Raw genomic sequence first — 20,054 nt, forward strand, 5'->3', positions numbered from 1 at the left:
GTTGGAAAGGAACGGAACAGGTACGCCATGTCAGGTAGGGAAATCCGTATTTAGATCCTCGCCAATTTTGAACTCTTTGCCAGACCAAGACGAGTCCTCATGTCCAAACGTTGGCTATCCCACAGATGATTCCCCGCAACCTCAGTTCATTTTGCTTTATGTTCTTCAAGGTTTCTATCTTCCGGCCCTTCCTCTACCGTGCTATTCTGTTAAGAACAGTGATAATAATCATTTGTTTAATCTGTCAGGGAAAAAAATTATTCACTGATTAGGTTAGTTTTCTCCATTGTATACGAATGAAAAGCAAACCATGCAGCATGGTTACCTTTAGCAAAGACACGGTACGCGCTACGGAAACTGCTAATAGATTCGAGATAAATATTATGCTTCAGATAATAAGAAGGACTGGCATCTTTTTGGATAGGATACTTGAAAAAAAAAAAAAAAAAAAGAGACCCAATTCGTATTATCAGTAAAGTGATAGATAAGTGTTCAGACAACATTTGCTAATTGCCATTATGCGACGACTGTGTTAGCATTAGGTCTTATTGTTTTACGAGATAGCGTACTGGGCTTTTTCGGGCAAAAAATAAACCATGGCCATACTCCGGAATTGAGATATCACGTAAAAAAAAAAAAAAAAAGAAAAAAACGTGTCGGGAAAAATACACATCCGAAATTGCGATGCAAACGTAAAGTCAAGAGCAAAAGTCGTATACTCCAAGCGCTGCGAGAAAACTGCCTGTCAGATTTACCCGACAGAGAAGCAGTTATTTCTGAGATATGCATAACGCACCCTCCTTGATATACTTGCCATCTTGTCCAAGCAGTTTTGTGTCGCACATTTTTTTATACTGAAAAAAAAAAAAAAAACGCAATCTAATCGTTGCGGTCGCGTGGAGTATACCACTTTTTCTCACGGGTGTACGTTCCAATTGTGCAGCATTCAAGGTGGTGTCATATTAGTTGGTTTCCCATTTAGCATCGATCATCCTGCTAGTCAAGTTGGAGGCTATAGTTTGCGATAGGGATTTAAACCAACGACATATACGCCTCCGACTCTATGCTGTTAATTGTTTTGGAGGCGCCCACTGAGAAGCGAGATACTGCACCTTCGTTTCCACACACACAAAAAAAGTTAAAGATATAAAAGTATGCGCGCAATGAGTAGGCTGTGTTAAAGGCACTTCGCATCTTATTAAGGTTTTTCTTTTTTTCAATTTCTCCCTTAATTTCTTCCCTGTCCAAGACTATAAAATGTAATCTGTTAAGCCCCTATATTCTAATAGGTGTGCGGGGGATGTGGGTGTGAAGACAAACAAATAAATATCCTGGAGATCATAGGCTTACTTCCAGGACTCAAAATCTGAGGGGTATGTCGGTATATCGCCAGAATGTGGGGCATTGCCACAGAATGTCACGCAGCAGGCCCTCCAGCTAGTTAAATCTATTTCGGATGGGTATAGTGCAGGGCTACCGCAAATACTTTCAGTGTTTAATTTCTGCATCTGTATGATAACTCTATTCATGTCTACGTGGCTTTCAGTCTTCCTGCGATCCCTTCCTGGAAATGAATAGCGCCTGGCTCTAAACACACACACATTGTCATCGGCGAAACACGCTCATCACGTGAGTGCGTGGCTTCGCGTTCAAGTGCATCACGTGAGCTCGCGGCTCCGTGCCCAAGTGCCTCGACATCTAAGAGGAACAAATAAACGGAAACAAACTATGAATTCTGCAGTTTATCTAAAAACTTCTATGTTTCCGCACATAGTCAAATATCAGACGTGCGCAGCATATGTCATACCACTGGAGTACGTCTCGTTTCCAGAATAGGAAGTCAGGTAGTCAGGGATATATTTCGAAAGGAAGTTGTCCGCACCGAAGCAATATTGGCGGACGCTGTAGGCCTGGTCTCTACGGGCACCGACTGACAACAACTTACCTGGTGCTGGAACTGCGGTGAGCAGGAAGGCCGAGTTCCCGGGTGGAGGCCGTCCATTGCACTGCGGTCGGCTGATGCCCGCCACTTCTCCAACTGGAGGAGCTGGAGCATTCAATGTTTGGTAGTTGGGGTATGGCGTACGCGCCAACCCCTGCACGCAAATCAAAATAAAGATCGAATCCCACCCACAGTGATAGCAATAACGATCTCGGCCCTGGCGATCACGAAGTCGTGAAGTCATGAAGTCACAGTCACGTGACCTCACGCGGGGATTCCAGACATGCCCAGATCCAAACATGGTTAACGAATTGGAGGATAGTCCAGATGCGGCCAAAAATGGCGAGGTGATTTCTCTCCTATATCGAATAAATTTCATTTGATTCCTCGCCGTTGAGTTCCGAGCCCAGGACCTCTGCTTGTCTGACTGCTTAAGCAACGCAAAGGACCCGAACGGTCATTTTATACCAGGCGCGTTAAAGGCACCCAGTAGTCGTGTTGTGCGTATGTCTTCCTAGCTTGTGTTTAGGACATGTACTGATGTTGCAATAACAATACAGTCTTAAAAATTTATGAATAGATATAGGGGATGATCGAGCTTCAAGTTGGTTTTTGTGGAGAGGAAGGCGCAGTGCATCACTTCATATTGGACACTTGTCGGATATGCTGTCGGTTCGCATTCGCATCGCAAACTAGCCTTCAGCTTGACTACAGGATGGATGCTTTTTTCCCGAACGAGCTGTAAACGCTATACGCAGAAATTTGAAAAAAAACAATTTAAAAAAAAAAAAATCGGGGAATGAAAAGGTGGTGTTAAAGGAGCTATCGCGTCTGCTCTTAAGCGTTCTCTTAATTTTACGCGAAGCGTATGCAGCTCATTCGGTCCAAAAGCCTTAACCCAATTTGAGAAGAACGGTGTCGCAGAAAATACGTGTGTGACTTTGCACCCGAAATTGTGATGCAACCATACTTTGTGCGGCATTCAAGGTGGTGTCGTATTACTTCCCATTTAACATCAATCTGATAATCAAGTTGAAGGCTATATTTTGCAATAGGGATTCGACATGTATATTCCAATAGTATGCCGTTAATTGTTATTGTAGGTGCCCGTGCACTGAGAAGTGAGACAGATACACGGGCCTTAATTTTCCCCAAAACCAGCCTAAACCAAAACAACTGAAAAAGCTCGCGTAATGAAAAGGCGATGTTAAAGGCGATATCACGTCAACTCTCAATGCGAAAACTCATCTTATTTAGAGCAAAAGGACGGGACAAACAGAAAGATGTGTTGTACGTGTTTTCTTTGTTCTGTCCTTTTGCGTAAATAAGATGAAATTTAAGACTGATCATCAACTAGCCCAACAGTTAACGTTCTCAAGGCGAAGAATTGAGCTTCCCTCTAATTGTTTTTTTTTTTTTCCGAAAAGTTTGCCACAATGCATAAGTTGAGAAAGGGGGAATGGGATGCAGGAGATAGAAAGTTAAAAGAAAGAGTGAATTCCAGTTGCGCTTATGTATTCGCAGAGGTTGGCAGTGTACGCTTATGTATTCGCAGAGGTTGGCAGTGTAGCGATTGTCCATTGTCCACTTCTCATAATCGCAATTGCGATTACACCGCAGGCCCACCTTCATGATTATCCGTTGCCAAATGTGAGTCGTTGATGGACACGTCCACAACAAGTGACGCACATCGCAGACGTCAGGTGCAGTGTCACAGTGAGGGCACCTGTCAGTCACTGGCAGATCTTTATCCCGCCATCGATCTCGAACAGATGGGGTCAGAGCCACCCCTGCCCGAATCCGGAGCACTGTTACCTTCTCCTGCCGAGTAAGACTACGGGGGAGAGGGTGCGAACACGGAGTAATGAGAGCGCGTGTTCGCTGGCGCAGAACTTGCGAATCGGAAACGTGGGACAAGAACGGATCTGGGGGAAGAGGGAAAGGTGGTGGATCGCCTGATGTGTTTATGTGCGTCATAGCATCCGCTTGAATATTATGTGGATCGCGAGCATGGCCGCGAATCCAGTGTATGCGCACAGGACATGGGTACTTTGAACAGAGCAAATGAATGGACTGTGTTATTTGGAATGTGCGTCGAACGGCCTTAAGCTGTTTAAGGGCAGTGAGAGAGTCTCTGTAAAGATGAACTGCATTGAATGTAGGAACTGGCGGAAGGGAATATATGGCATTGTAAATGGCTTGAAGTTCCAGAGCCAGAGGTGTGCACGTATCCGCGGTATATGTCACGTGAGTGTTGAGATGCGGATGAGAGGGGCTATACACAGAAGTAACTCCTCGCTCTGCAGTATGTGATGCATCGGTATATAATATGCACCCTTCAGGCAGATGTGCGGATGATACCGACGGGGAAGCAGTGGGGCAATTGTCCGTGAGCTGGCAGTACGACCATGGAGGAAGTGTCTTTAAACGATGGAGTTTTTAATTATTTTTATTGCTCTTCTCGTACTTCCTATCTTCTCCATATATTTTCCTACTTGCTTCGCCATGTATTTCCTTGCTCATTTAACGTCTTGTGCTCACCTTTGCTGCCCAAACGGCTGAGAAACATCGCTTGCTGTACTCTTTGCTGAGTGATTCATAGTTTTTTTTTTTCCCCGAGTTAATCGTACACTGCCATCTGGGACGGAAGTTCGGGCCAGACAGGTTGCGTAGCAGTGAAAGTGTGTATTGGAAAAGTTAAGCAGCCGCCACTTGCACGTGAAAGAAGCGATCAATGACAGCCGTGGCAATATTTTTTTTTTTCTTTCTAGAATGAAAGTACGCTCGATGAGAGACGACGTATAGGCGCACATTTCCATGACGTGTTTCCCTCTTAACGCGGTTTCAACTGAGTACATGCACTAACTTGCCCAACAGTCTGCCATACTTCCCTTTCGTCTCCTTTTTTCTTCCCTTTCTATCCGACCTGGCTTTTCTTGCAATACGGATTTCTACTATACTACAGCGGGCGCAGCCGCTCAGGGTGAAGCCCCATGCAGTAACGGCTTCGCCGTAAAATACTTCTCCGCATGCAGGCCATTTGGACGAAGTAAACAGAACGGCTGGCGAGAGCGATAGTATAGTAACATACTTAGCAAATTAAGCGCCCAGTAGGTCAGCGGCTTGATGGACCATGTGCCAGTTGATCCCTCGGTGCGGAAGAAGGCGCGCAACAGACATGGGGAGAGCGACGGTAAAATGAGGGGGGGGGGTGACAAATGTGCTCTGTATAGGAGGGGGGGGGTATATTAGGGCATACTGAGGAACAGTTAGGGCTAGAGGGATCGAAACAAAATTAATAGAGACGCATCGGGGTGAACAGTTTGCGAACGATGCGCGACTGGAAGACAAAGAGGGGTAAAAGTGGCCCCAGAAGACAGGTGAGGCCATCGCGAAGCTGCCCGTGGCGCTTACAAGTGACGAGGCGCCTTTCAAGTAACAGTACGCTCCCAGTTCTTGATGAGCTAGCACTGTGGAGGAATGTTGAACAAGCAAATGACACGTGTACACTACAAAGGTCCATGAGCAGCACCATGACGCGCGTACGTGTTTGGAAGCGCAGTGTATTAGAAGTTATTACAGAAATAAATGCTGATAATTTCGTTGCAATGGTCTCCTCAAGAGAGGGATGAAATTTGTTGCCCATTTAAAGGCGTCGTCGCCATTATCGCCGTTATCAGGGTGGTGCGTTCTGATGCGAGATAAAAGCCACTAGTGATAAAAAGCCGCAGGCCGTGATCACCCGTTTCCTGCGTATTAGCACGCTCAGTTTTCGGGATGTCTTGGTTTCACTATCTTTGAGGAATAACCGATGTCCACGCAAATTCATGCATAATGTACAAACAGCCTGGAGCTCGAATTTATTTACGCAATACAGAGCAGCGTAGTAGGCTCGTAGATTTCAGGCGTATGAGATGCTGAACGCCTCATCAAACACATCGAGGCTGTGGAACTGATTTCGCTAGAAGAGCTTTTCGTAATGTGTTCCTAACTTCACAAGAGTCCTTACCGATTAACAAAAAGGTACCGAAAAAAAAAAAAAAAGCCGCAATGAAAGTCTCACTCACCAGAACTTCGCGACGAGGCAAGACAGAGAGGAGCGAAAGAAAGAATAGCGTAGTGCTGAGTTCCGGATTAATTCTGAGCATGTGGTGCTTTTTAACGTGCATGGTGCAGATAAAGACGGCTTCCTCTTGGATTTCCATTCTACAGGCATGGTTTTATGCATGCAAGATACTGCGCTGCGCAAATGTTTGGAACCAAACCTTCGTGATATCGCTTTCAATCTTTGTGTTATTATAGATATCGAGTAGTTCATTTTCCTTTACGTCTTTTTCGAATAAAGAGCTACGCGGTGTTATTGTTTTTATATAATACTCTGGTGGAACCACCTGAAGCGCTAATCGAACAAAACTTTGCTGGTACTCGCATACATCGACTGCCGCTGTAACGTGGCATTGTGAGTGCGAACTGATGTGTCACAACAGAGAATTTACTTTTGAATGCAGGCCAGGTGGCAAGTGAGACAAGTTAGGTGTTACACGTTTCACCTGTACTTCTGAAGTTAGTTTGCCTACATGTTGATGGTCGTTGCGAAACGTTCTGGCGCGCGCTGGCCCGCTCCCAGTGTTGCGCTAAAAAAACTCGTCACTGCAGCGGCAGTCTCCGCTCGGCGCACTCAGGAACGGTTCGCGTAGAATCAGTTGGTCCGGGGTGCAAACAAATTTATTGCCACATACTGGCCGTGGAGCGTCACTGAGCACTCCGGGAGCGCCCGATGACGGGTTTTTCGCCGCGAAAGCGCTGCAGGAGGCAGGTGCTGCTGCGCTGCGTGTCCACTCCTTGGACCCCGCCATTCGGGATCAGTTTAGCCCTGCGAGCCAAAAGCAAACACTCAGGTACACGGTGCGCCTCGAGTGGTGGTATTTGTTTGTGACTGCCATTCTGGTTGTGCACTGTCTCTGAAAAAAATACACAGGACGCTGGTTTTACCGCTGGGCCATGTAACGATGCTCTCAAATGTCACTGTCCAGCGCAGTGAGGATCACAGCTGCACTTACTCTCGAGAGGTTTGGAGTGCTGGCGAATAAAACAAGCAACACTGCGCAACACGGGAAGAAAATGCCGGTGATCGGCGTATTTTTGACAAAAGTTGTGCTATATTGCAACATGGTTTTTGCGATAGTATTTCGAAAGCGGAGGCCGCCGCACGGCAATTGAAAACTCTTGGCCCCGGATTGCGATGCCGTCGAAATCACTGCCAGGAGGTCAGTCTTTTAATTACCCCTTTATCACCAAACAAGAGTCTGTTTCAAGACAGCCCTTTTTGTGCATGCCGCTTCTTGGCAGGATGGAAAACTACAGAAGGCTCATTCTGAAGAGTTCGCTTCGTGTGGCAAGGAAGAAATGTGTGCATTATTTAGGGTATTCTTTGTCAGACTTAAGCACCTCCGAGTTGAGCGGAATGCATCAGAGGAGCTAAGAAGAGCATCCGCCAGTATGCAGCCTATTGTTCCGGACAAAACATCCACATCAAGGACACTTCAGTGAGCGCACCACGCAGCGATTGAAACTTGTGTTTTCTCCGAGTGCGGCCTCGCTGTTGGGAACACCACTCTACGAGCCGACCAACGCATTCCGATTGCAGGGTCGGGCTCACCTGTACGCCGGCGAATCAGCGACGCTGCTCGAGGGAATCGCGAGATCCGGGCTGTCAGTCCGCGGCGGCGGGGTGCTCCCGTCGCACACGCTGCGCACGCTGCCGGCGCCGGTCTGAGCTTCGTTTCCCTCCAGGGGCGTCAGGTCCTCGGCACCTTCGGACGGCACCCTGTCGGCGCGCTTCTTGGTCCAGCGCTTCTGGAAGCCCGCTGAGCGTAGAAGGGGGCGAAAGTCAGCGTGAACGCACGACCGGCACTAAGCTCGGCATGATCGGAAAGCGTCTGCATTCTGAGCCACGGTTAGTCACCTGTTCGCCAGTTTGCTTCGTACTCGAGGTGTAAACGCTACTCAACGGTGCTTTGTTTCGCAAGTTTGCCGCGCTTCCGTCATTGTGCGATTAGCGGCGCGCAAAACGGTTTCTCGCAACTGGATCTGGCCGCACGTGCTTCGCACGCGGGAACGATTAATCCGCGTGGCCGAATGCCGTCACAAAGAAATGAAGAGAGCTGTACCGACGCAAAGGCATACGTGCGCGCTGTGGGCAAAACAAAAGAAAAACAAAAAATGCGGCGCCGGCATCACAATGTCTGGAGCATATATACTGCTCCCAATTCTCAAGGGCAAGACGGAGAATCACGTCTCCATCCTTGTGGCGGAAAGCAGCGCCGCGCCAATGGTTTTTTATTTTTAGAACAGCACAGCTGGACATGCCCCGTTTGAAACTTTGCATTTGACCCTAATTGCAAACGCGTCGTGTTCCCACTTCGCTTCTAATGCAAAACGCGGTTATCAGCTAATTAAGAGCAATTTAGCTTTTTCTTCATTCTGATAAATCGATGCAGATGTATTGCGAGGGATGGTGCCTTTATTTATACGTAACGATGCCGAAACAAATTAAGCGAATTTAAAGTAAACAAAATGCAGAATTATTTGGCAGCAAACGATTAACATGAAATAAATTTTAATGCAATTCGTGAATGAGTTATTGCATCGCGTGCACCAGGGAATTACCCTCTGCAGTGGCCCGCATTCGTGTGCCGCGCTGACAGTACTGCAGATGTTTTGTTTTGTAGAAGAAACGAACTCCATGTTGAAATTGAGCTGCTGCTATATAGGGTTACGCGAACACGCAGTAGCTGCACTTAGCCCATATATTATCAAATAATACCTGCGCAAGCGAATACGCAGTGTACAGGCGCCCATTTTAGGACAGCTCACTGTCGAGGCTGTGCTGCACACGTTTCCAAGAAGTCGCTTGAGCCAGTGGGCATAGCGCGCCAACTGCAGGAGGCTTGCAGTTTTTCAAGACGGATTTCAATATGCCCTGACTGAGGCATGCCAACAGCGGGAGTCAAAACACTTCGTGCGCAGCACGCTCCCGTTTAGAAACGTTTCGGAACGCCCTCGTGAAGAAACGCTTTGCCTTGCATAGATTCGTTGCGTATAGAACGTGCGAAGTTCAAGACACAGTAAAGCAAAATATATCACGCAGGGCCGAGAAAAGGAGCGGAAGAAAATGGAGGGAAAGGACTGAAAACGCTCCTTCCTTCACGCGGCTTGGCTACTGACAGGAGACGTGCTGTTCTTATTTTTGCTCCTGATTCTCATTCGTCCCTGACAAGGCGCACATACCCTTGCAATCTGCTATCTTCCCCTAACGATTATAAAACTCCAGGTAGCCAAAATTAATTCGGAGCCGTCCAATGCGGCGTCCCTCAGATCCTGAGTTGTTTCGAGGCCTTCTTCCCACGTTAAATCTATCAGTCTATTTTTCTTTAAAGGCTCAGCCGCATGGATCACGCACTCTGTAAGCGCACTTTGAAAAGCATTTATCTATTATTATTGTGCAGCGAAGCTCTCTTTGGGAAAGCCTAAACTGCTAAACAACGGAGCAAAGAGCCTGCGAGCCGCATGGTCATCTGCGTTCAGCGTCATCATCCATAACGAGCTGTGATCAAGTAGTGGACGCGCGAGGCCCCTCGCCGTGCTAGCATAAAGTTCCCGCGTTGACTCTCCGGCTTCACACGCGCGGCAGCCTCGAGAATACCGTGCCCTGCTTTCTTGCCTGCAGCAGACGCAACATTTTCGAACCGTGACGCCAAGGCCAGCCGCTAACATTTACCGTTGCCTTAGAGCGGACACGAACGCCGTTTGGTTAGGAAGCTTTTGCACCCGGGCATTCAAGAGAATTGAAGGTTACATAAAACGCCAACGTCTTTGGCGATCAATTCGTGCGAGCCGAACGCTGTTGTAAGATGGGAAGGGGTCTCTTTTATTAATTTGAAAGCATGAAGTGTCTGATCGGCTGCGAAACCCGTGGGCGTTGCGCAGAAAAAATAGCACTGAAAACCTTCCGACGTCATACCTCATGATCTCGCACAGGAATTTCAAGCACCAGCTCATGTTAGTCACGCGTGGGAGTGATTAGATGTCGCCGCATCTGTCAAATGGTTTGACTTGATACAGTATAAAGTAATTGATTTCACTTACCCAACAGTTCTTGGTTATAGGCGGAATTCGAAACCAGCAATTATACCGGGCGTTTCAGCGAACACTTTCGAAAATTGCTCAAAATAGTTAGTGAAGAAAGAAAGAAAGAAAGAAAGAAAGAAAGAAAGAAAGAAAGAAAGAAAGAAAGAAAGAAAGAAAGAAAGAAAGAAAGAAAGGAAGAAAGGTATCCACAGGAACAAGCTTTCAGCCGCAGATGACACAATATGCCGCAAAACGCCTGCAATTATTCAGCTAAATAACGAAAATTCATCTAATCAACTTTCTTGGGTGGTCAAAATGGGGAACTATAAGCCATGAACTAGACAATGCCATACATCAGTTCTTGAAACAAAAGAAATACTAATTTTTCAAAAGTTTTTAACGGAATGAAATCTTACGCTTTTTATTCGCGCGACACCGAAAATGAGCGCGAGAGACGCACGCAGGAGGACCGGTTGACGCGACGTCCGGCGATGACGTGTGGAGTGGTTATGGCCCCCTGGGGTGTATATTGCATAGCATCGGTTTTAAAGTGCTCTTCTCAAGATAATACAGCGTCAGCGTTGACGGCGTTGTGAGCAAAAAATCAGGGGCACGCTTCTGGCAGGTGGTTGGTCGGCGGGTTGTGTGACGTCACGAGACCGCATGATATGGTTTGGTTTGACTTGTGGAGTTCAACGTCCCGAAGCGACTCAGGCTATGAGATGCCGTAGTGGAGGGCTCCGGAAATTTCGACCACGTTGTCTCTGACATCGCGCAGCACACGGGCGCCTTGAAGTTTCGCCTCTACCGAAAAGCAAGGCGCCCGTGTGCTGCGCGATGTCCGTGGGGCTCCGGAATTTTCGATCACCTGTGGTTCGTTAACGTGCACTGACATCGCATAGCACATTGGCGCTTGCTGCCAGACCACCGTGCACGGGGAGACCATGATGGTCTGCCTTTACGTCGGAGTTAATCCTCTACAACACCGTGGGAATTAATGATCATGCGATTACAGGACGACATATATGTATCTATGGTGATTTCGGAGGTTGTATGACAGCTCAACAGTGAGGAAGGGTGATGTTTTTCGCGACAGCATAATTAATGGCCACGTGTCGAAGAAAATCCGCCGTAGGCGCGCGTTGTCGTGGTTGTAACCCGAAAATCAGCGGGAAGCAAAGAAATAAAAAGTCTTGCAAGGAATCATTTCAGTTCATTTCATTTAGTTCTCCCTTAAAGGCCCGCAGGCATTACATAAGGGGAGGAGGGAGGCGTAAATATAGGTAAGTGGTAGTGGCGGCGCACACACACAAAAAATAATCACCGCACGTGATTTTGTGTCAAAGCTGTGACGCAACCATTCTTTGTGCATCGTTCAGGGTGGTGTCGTACATCATTTCGCTTCGCATTTGGAATCCATCTGCTAGTCAAATTACAGGCTAGTTTACGATACAGATTCAAACCGACGACGTGTGTACAGGGGTGGCCAAAAGCTCCCACGCCGCTCCGGCTGCACATCGCGAGCTGGTGGCTCGAAGAGGGGCGCATGCAAGTGCAGGTGACATATACTGCGCCTTCTTTTCCTCCCAAATTAACATAAAAAAAAAATCTCACAATGAAAAGGCAGAATCAATGGCGCTATCGCGTCTGCTGCATGAGCGTCCCCCTAATTTTTCCTTTACTGTTTATATAGATTTCTACTTGAATAACTATGAGAGATACCCCGGTGCGGCCTCTGCAGGTGGGTTGTACAGCAAGACGGACATTACGTACGCACATTAAGTACGTTGAGATCTTAAGGATCGAACGAATAATTAACTAAAATAACTAATCAGCATTATTTTTTTTTTCGTAAGGGGCAATATTAAACGGAGAAGGCCGTTAACATAGAAGGTGAGTCCCCTTTAATATTTTCTGAATCGTCAGTGTGACTCGAAATATATAATAATAATAATTGGTTCGCAGAAAAGTAAAGGCGAAGTATCTGTCATAGTTGTCTTTGTGGACACCTAAACCGCGCCGTAAGGGAAGAGATAAAGGTGGACTGAAAGCGGAAAGAGTGAAAGGGGTGCCGTAGTGGAGGGCTTCGGAGTAATTTCGACCACATGGGGATCTTTAACGCGCACTGACATCGCACAGCACGCGGACGCCTCTCCGTCTCGCCTCCATTGAAACGCAGCCGCCGGCGGTCGGGATCGAACCCGGGTACTGCGGCACAGTAGTCGGGTATATTAACCACTGCAACACAGCGGCGGGGCTGATTCCAAATATCGAACGTCAAAAAATACGCACCTGAAAGCTCGTTGAGTTGGCTTTCACACATCATACATGTATAAAATGGCTTCGCTGCGCACAGTAGTTTTGCCAAAATCGTGTTAAAGTCTGTCTAAATCACCAAATACAGGAACACTGTCTATGTTTGGCGCACAAAAATGAAAGAGACGCCATTTCATAAATGTGGAATGAGAGAAAGTCAACTCAACGAGCTTTCAGATGGGTATTTTTGACGCTCGATATTTAAAGCCACATTGCCGATACGGAAAGTTTCAAAGGAGACTTGGTCGCATGTCTTCAATTCGCGGAGTATACTAATGTCCCTTAAAATGATAAATTAAAGTTGATTGCTTAATGTTAGTTAATTAATGGTCTAATAATTAATCTTATCAACGTGCATAATGTCTGCCTCGTTGTACGACCCAGAGGCATAAACCTTACCGATGTATCTCACCGTCTTTTTTTTAAAATCACCCCGTATAGTTACAGATAATGCGAGCTAATACAAAGCGGTGCAGGTGAGGTATTAAGTCTATATATCGTAGTTTCAATGTGAATCAGCTAATTTTATTCCTTGTCTGGAAGCAAACTATCAGCGCAAATAATGACATTTTGGTAGCGGACTATAGAGAACTAAAAAAGACTAAAATAAGTCCCAATTCTCGAACATGCAAACCTTATTTTTCCAGACGCAGCATAATATCGACACTGATGACAGGCTGAGTTTCCCAGCATCGATGCAGGGTACATTGCTCTATTCATATAATCACAAGGACCAGGCTTGCCGAAAACGAAGCTCTCACAAGTTATAGAAAAGTCAGAAAAAAAAAAGAGCACGAAGCACACTGTAGCCTCCACCGGCCGGTTTCGCCAGTGAAGCGCGTGCGTTGACGCCGATATTTTGGACGCGGATCCCGTCCACAGGCTACGGCACATCGCCATTCACTTCAACAAGGCGGCCATAACTCTTATTCGGTAAGGACGTAACATTAATTAGATGGCAGGAAAATAATGAAATGTAATTTTTCGCCAGTAAATGAAGATTTTGTTAACGGACACACGTCAGCTTAGTCGGAGAGAAAGGTAATATTTACTTACAGCAATCAATATGAACACTAAGAACAAATTGATCTTTACCTATATCGGCGAATTACCGCATTCTGAAGACATGCAGATGCACACTTTCTCTAAAAACGGGTGTTCTCGTATCAGCTAGGAAATACAAAGGAATGGAAGTATATAGGTAGCGCAGGGCGGCCATTTTTCTCAAGCAAAGCGCGATGACGTCAAGTAGGTTTCACTTGCAGTTTCCTGACACTAGGCCAACCGTCATTCACTTCCAGCACGTATTCACGCAGTCCCCAACGGATTCGACGTCTTCTTCAACGTCGCGAGTTTGAATCGAATGGCCGGGGGGGGGGGGGGGGGGGGGGGAGGCGCATTTTTTCACTAAAATGCGTATTTTGCCACGTAAGAAAGCCACGCTGTGGAGCCTGATCGGAGCGCGTCGCGCACCTCGGATGTGGTTGATCTTTTTCCGGCTGAAGAAGGAGCGCAGCGACTGTGCCCAGCGGTCCATGCGCTTGCGCCGGGCCCCGTCCGCGTCGGAGCGCGGGCTCCCTTGGCAGTGCCGGTACCAGCGCTGGATTTGGCGTGCCGCTGCCTCCTCGGTCAGTCGCGTATCCTCCTCGTCACAGTGCGGCTGCGCGGGCACGTCGTCGCACGGCAAGTGGCCCTGCTCCACGGACAGCTCCTCGCTGCCCACTGCAAGAGACGTGTGTGTCTGCTCCCGATCGGACTCAGAGAATCGTTCACGTAGTCGAACCGTTTCAGGATGCTAGGATATCAAGCAAATCAAACGCTTAATAAATCCTTCGACTGAAAGATGAATGCTCTTTGCTCTGCCAGACGGTCGGTACCCAGTCAGGTCGCCAATATGATAGGAAGAGAGCGCGCACGCACGCACGCACGCACGCACGCACGCAAGCACGCACACACACACACACACACACACGCAGTGGTTACGACGCTCGACTACTGTTCCCAAGGACGCGGGATCGAATCCCGGCCTCGGCGGCAGCTTTTCGATGGAGGCGAAAAGCAAGGCGTCCGTGTGCTGTACGGTGTCAGTGCACGTTAAAGAACCCCAGGTGGTCGAAATTTCCGGAGTCCTCCACTACGGCGTCTCTCATAGCCTGAGTTGCTTTGGGACGTTAAACCCCACAAACCAACCAACACACACACACACACACACACACACACACACACACACACACACACACACACACACACACACACACACACACACACACACACACACACACACACACACACACACACACACACACACACACACACACACACACACACACACACACACACACACACACACACACACACACACACACACACACACACACACACACACACACACACACACACACACACACACACACACACACACACACACACACACACACACACACACACACACACACACACACACACACACACACACACACACACACACACACAAAGCAAATGAGGAGGATTAGGGGCCAGAGCCAAGCCTGTAGAGGCAAAGTCAGTCTGGTCCTGAATACCGTAAATCTGCACTTTACGCAGAATGTGTGCGTTGCTGCTCGTCAGGGCAGTCACCGATATGGTGGTGGTCATCTAGGTCTTCGCACTGCGCAGCTCCCAGTTCGAGACTGAACCACTTCCACCATCTTGCGTCTCCGCAACTTTCATTTCAGACTAGGGTTAAATCTGTGGTCTAGAGTCTTGGACAGAAGTTTACGAGATGCAAGTTCGCGATGCAAGGTTAATTTCTGCACGGTGAAGGAAAGAACATAAAAAAGCAAGGGGAACCCACGTGCGCACGTGTGTGTGTGCGTGTGCGTGTGCGTGCGCGTGTGCGTGTGCGTGCTCGTGCGTGCGTGCGTGCGTGCGTGCGCGCGCGTGTGTGTGTGTGTGTGTGTGTGTGTGTGTGTGTGTGTGTGTGTGTGTGTGTGTGTGTGTGTGTGTGTGTGTGTGTGTGTGTGTGTGTGTGTGTGTCGTTAGATGAACGGCACCGGCTATCGTGGCATGTAGAGGACTGTCGCAATTTTGTTCTCTCCCATGTCTCCCGCTCTTCGAGATATGCCGTGATGTTATTCATCAACAATTCCTGTGTCCACGTTGCGAACAAAGAAATGAAGCTTGAGCTGTGACCAATTAGGCACCAAGTGGCTCGTGCGTGAACACGCCTATGCGATCACGACTGTCGTGGCGAGCCAAGGGGCGTGCATGCGTTTGAAACATGTGCACGGCACGGAAGCTAGAACGTGGGCTATACGACGCTTCTTTCACAGACTCCGACAGATCACGCGCGGCTGCGGCTAGCGATGTCGAAACAATAAAAACATGAATTAACATGGTAAAAAAAAAAAACGAGATTTAATGAAATACTAACACGACACAAAAACATGCGGTGCCTATTCACACGCAATTTCAACGCCTCTCAGGTCGTTGTTACAATGGTTGATGAAGAGTACCTCTCAGAATTGTCTGGGTCTGTCCGCAGATTTACAGTCAAATGATTACCACTGACAGACTCGCGTTAGCAACCACTGAGCGACATTACAGCTTACGTCGGGCATTAGATGCAACCTCTTACAAACCGCCTGTAACATCAAGACCAAAAGCTATGCCAAAGACATGCTTTTGTGACATCTTTTTCCTTTTTATGCGCTGCTTGTCTTTTTCTTCGAAAGGACAACAACTATCGACCACTGTAATAGTGGCATGTCTTTGGTAACAATGACGCGTTTATTGTCGCTGCACTCTTGATCGTTTCGCCGAAATGTTAAGTTTTCAAATTATTTCTTACTGACAAGGATTTCGCATCACCTACAAAATATGCTTGCGCAAAATTTTCCGCGCACCACCGAATGATGAAAAACAGATAAGCATGAAACAAACAGTGTCGTTGGAATTTCCTCTTTTTAAACGCTGGGCTGTTCGCGAAAAGCTGTAGTAATGAATTTGTGCGGCGTCAGGTACCCTGTGGCGGAGTTTAGGAAGCTGTAGAACTGCACAGTATTGTTTCAGTGATGCGCGCTAGCCGTATATAACGTTTCGCTTCGTTTATCGCTCGGATACCGCAGACTACCGCCGTTGTGTCAACGCGTTCAGCGACGCGATGCGGTGCATTCGCGCGGCAGCGTTCGTGACGCTCAAACTCATTTCACCCGTGATTACTTTTTTTTTAATAACCTTCTTGTCCGTGGCTCGTTACTCCCGTCCCCCTCATCAAATGAGATCTGCAGGTCGTCGTCGTCGTCACTAGCAGAAGGTAATTTTCCGAGACGCTTGAAATGACGGTCACATATACTGGCTTCTTGCTGTACGTATGTCTCTTAGCGGAAATCACTGTTGCGCTATTCGAAGACGACGGTTTCAACTCCATGAATTATAGTGCTGCTGCAAGCTTTTCCCTGTTTCGCATTAATATTTGTTTATATGCAAATATTCGCACGATTAACTAACAAATAACGCCAATATTGGACTGTTATGCGATTCGGTTTTAGCTTGAATATATATCCGACTCCGTTTGAAAGTAGCATTCGCAGACCTCTACCAAGGTAGCACGAAACGTTATGATAACGATAAATATTTGTTATGAATCTTGAAATAGCGTTATTTGTAATGCATTAATGTTAGCATAACGTTACAATGAAGCATATAACGTTGTTTGTAGTCCTTCAGACGTTTACACAACGTTTCAAATGAAACCGACTACTAACGTTAGCAATGAAATGTTTGTGTAATATATATCGTAATTTAGCAATTAATATATTTTCATATTCGAAACATTTATGTAACGTTCAACATAAAACTGGAAATCAGTATTGGAAATTTCACTAGTGTAATATGCCATATACGCTATGAAAGAGCACTGAAAAAGGGTTGAGAGTGGGGGGGGGGGGGGGGGGGGAGCCTCAGTTCGCAGGTCGAGCCTGCAAACAAGTTCTCTAGTTTGAAAATGCATCAATTGAGAGCAACAGATGAAGGAACTTCACTATGGCGTTATGCGCGAGCGATGCGAACTTTGTCACGCCACTGAAAGCCTATATATAGGTATAGTCCAGCGTTAATGTAGAGGATACACACAGCACAAGCTTTGAAGATGGACTCTTTCGCATCGGTGCAGCAATTTCGAGAGCGATATAGCGAAGTGAGCCTGACGCCCTCGCGAAGGTGCATTAGAGGTGCCTCCTGGCTGAATGGAAAGTCGCTTTCAGTCGGGCAAAGCAGTGACATGCCGCGCAAACGTGGCCAAGTTGATCCTCCAGTGACAGCGCGCTCGTCCAACTGCTGCCCCTGCACGACATTTACTGCTGACCTACATGACGGCGGAAATTGTGCGGGCGGACGCGTGTTTCGCCTGGGAGCTCACCCGGCAGGGCACTCGAGATGGACACAGTGGGCGTGATGAGTCCCAGGTACTCCTTGAGGCTGTTTTCGGTCGCCTTTACGATGACTAGGATGCCGACGACCAGGGCCACCACGCTCAGTAGCAGCAGGAATGCCCCGGTCTCGCTGTTTAGAAAGTCTGGCCCCATGTCGCGCTGGACCTGCGCGACGGAGTCGAACGCTACTTGAGTGGGCATCGCCGCCGAGTGTACACCTGCTGAAAAGGTAGCACCACTCTCGAAGCCCTCTTCCCAGGTTTGCGGTCTGCAAGACTTGGTTGGTTGGTTGGTTGGGTTGTTGGGTTTAACGTCCCAAAGCGACTCAGACTCTGAGATAAGCCTAGTGGAGGGCTCTGAAAATTTCGGCCACATGGGGTTCTTTAACGTGCACTGACGTCGCACAATACACGGGCGTCTTGCTTTTCGCTTCTATTGAAAAGCGGCCGCTGCGGCCGGGATTAGATCCCATCTCCTTGGGTTCAACAGTTGACAACCACGGAGCCACCACGGCAGCTGCAACACTTGAAGCTCAGGAAACGGTTCATCCAGTGACAGCCACGGTCTACCAAGTGAAACTACTCTGAAATAAAAGAGGCTAAACATGGTGTTAGAGACTGCGAGTGTTCGAGCAACTCGAATATGAGCAGGAGTACATAGTGCCACTTTTGGCCTTGTACATGATAACCATCGTGCTGTGCGATGGTGGTGTACTTAAGGTAATTTAACGAAAATTATTGTTTCTTCGCCCATCCGCAGCTGACCTTAATGCAAAGCGGATGCAAATGGTAGCCAAGGTGAGGACTGAGATATTTTTTGATGTTCAGTTAAAAGGTCGCAACCCATTACACGGTTTCTAACAGCGCTGTGGCCATCGTGAGCATCTGCAGCTTTAGACCCTGCGTACTGGCTGCTCACACTATGTCACAAATTGGCTAAACGAACAAATGCAATTGACTTCATGCAAACGATTCCTGCATTTGAAATGTTTCCGAAATATTACCACACTGCATACTGCCACAGCACACCCAGAAACACCCTGAAATGTTCAATGTGATCGCAGCTTTTGTTTTGGGGTATTCACAAGGGTTTTGCTGACTAGGAGCTGTACGAAATGAACAGGACCAGCACACCATAAGTTGGCGTAATTAAGCGGGCTGCCACAAAGTGCTAGAGCGGAGGAGGAGGGGGTGCTTAACGACAGCACGCGGCGAACCTCGTGATGCTCGATCCAGGACGCTGATTTCTGGTTCTTGACCGTGGTCACGAGGAGTGGGCTGGAGTCTGGCGCCCAAAGATCGGGCGAGCCCTTGGACTCATCGGGGCCCCCTGCACGCAGGATGTGGCGCCAATGTTAGGGCACCAGCACGCGCTAGAGAACCGCCGCCTACCTTGCTTCGACCAGTATCGCATGAACTTGCGCCTGCGCCTCTTGATTTGGGTAAGCGTGACCACAGCTCCCGGGGTCTTGCAGATCGCGCAAGGGCCCTTGGCGTTCACGTACCGGGCCAGCTCGTTCATCTGTTTCACCGTTTTCTGGCCGACATCTACGACGCGCTTGCGCTTGACGGTGGCCTGCCGGGTGGGTGTCACGATATTCTCGCACGACGTGCTGGTCGCTGCGTCGCGCGGGATCATGTGGCCGTCCGAGTGGCCACGTCGCGCCGTCGACCAGTTCTGAAGCTGCCAGTTGGCGCCCATCCAGGCGGACGAGGACCGTACCAGGCTTCCTGCGGTTGGGGGTTCGTGGTCCACTGCGACGTCGCCAAGCGGGGGGTTGTCCACCGCCTGCTGGGCCGCATTATCGGCGTCGCATAGGCTCAACACGTTCGTCTTGGACATAGGGCACTAATTTTGACCCAAATTTTCGTCAGGATTGGGAGCAATTTAGCGGCAGTAGTTGCACGGTCTAATCATGTCTAGCTCCTTTGGGTGAGCCGCCCGTCTCCGATCGTCATCGTCGTCCTCCTAGACATGATTAGCTGGGTTGCCAGCAAATAATGCTTGAACTACTATATTTTTCGCATTCACACGTGGTGGTGATGGTTTTCACAGCCTTATCTGACCTTTTAGGTTACATTTAGAGACATTTCTCAGTCGAAATCGTCCTTCAATATGTAGGGAGGAGAAGCCGACATTTGGGGTACTGTACCGTGAAGAAATCGGAATTACGTGACACGACTACTTCTCTATCTTTTTGATTTGGTTTCGCTTTGAGGAAAGAAAAGGCGCAGTTATTGTCTCAATTTTCAGTG

General features: G+C 48.0%; 1 protein-coding gene and 1 non-coding gene across 2 annotated transcripts in view; one reads left to right on the forward strand and one right to left on the reverse strand.

Annotated features, from left to right (window-relative positions):
* LOC146205416 (uncharacterized) overlaps window positions 1-19,641 on the reverse strand; it is a 56,945-nt gene extending 37,304 nt beyond the window's left edge. The window contains exons 1-6 of the mRNA XM_084607195.1: window positions 19,191-19,641; window positions 19,016-19,128; window positions 17,787-17,964; window positions 13,862-14,110; window positions 7,602-7,809; window positions 6,699-6,815 (exon numbers count right to left, since the gene is read on the reverse strand). Of these exons, the coding sequence (XP_084463321.1) occupies window positions 6,699-6,815; window positions 7,602-7,809; window positions 13,862-14,110; window positions 17,787-17,964; window positions 19,016-19,128; window positions 19,191-19,641 (1,316 nt within the window). The remainder of the gene's footprint in view (window positions 1-6,698; window positions 6,816-7,601; window positions 7,810-13,861; window positions 14,111-17,786; window positions 17,965-19,015; window positions 19,129-19,190) is intronic.
* Window positions 1,938-2,099, forward strand: LOC146205417 (U1 spliceosomal RNA). The gene has a single exon (XR_014704592.1). It is a non-coding gene; the product is annotated as a U1 spliceosomal RNA (small nuclear RNA).
* Window positions 19,642-20,054: the final 413 nt, after the last annotated feature.

This window comes from Amblyomma maculatum, chromosome 1 (genome assembly GCF_055883805.1).
Source record: "Amblyomma maculatum isolate TAMU_Amacu chromosome 1, ASM5588380v1, whole genome shotgun sequence".
NCBI lineage: Eukaryota > Metazoa > Arthropoda > Arachnida > Ixodida > Ixodidae > Amblyomma > Amblyomma maculatum.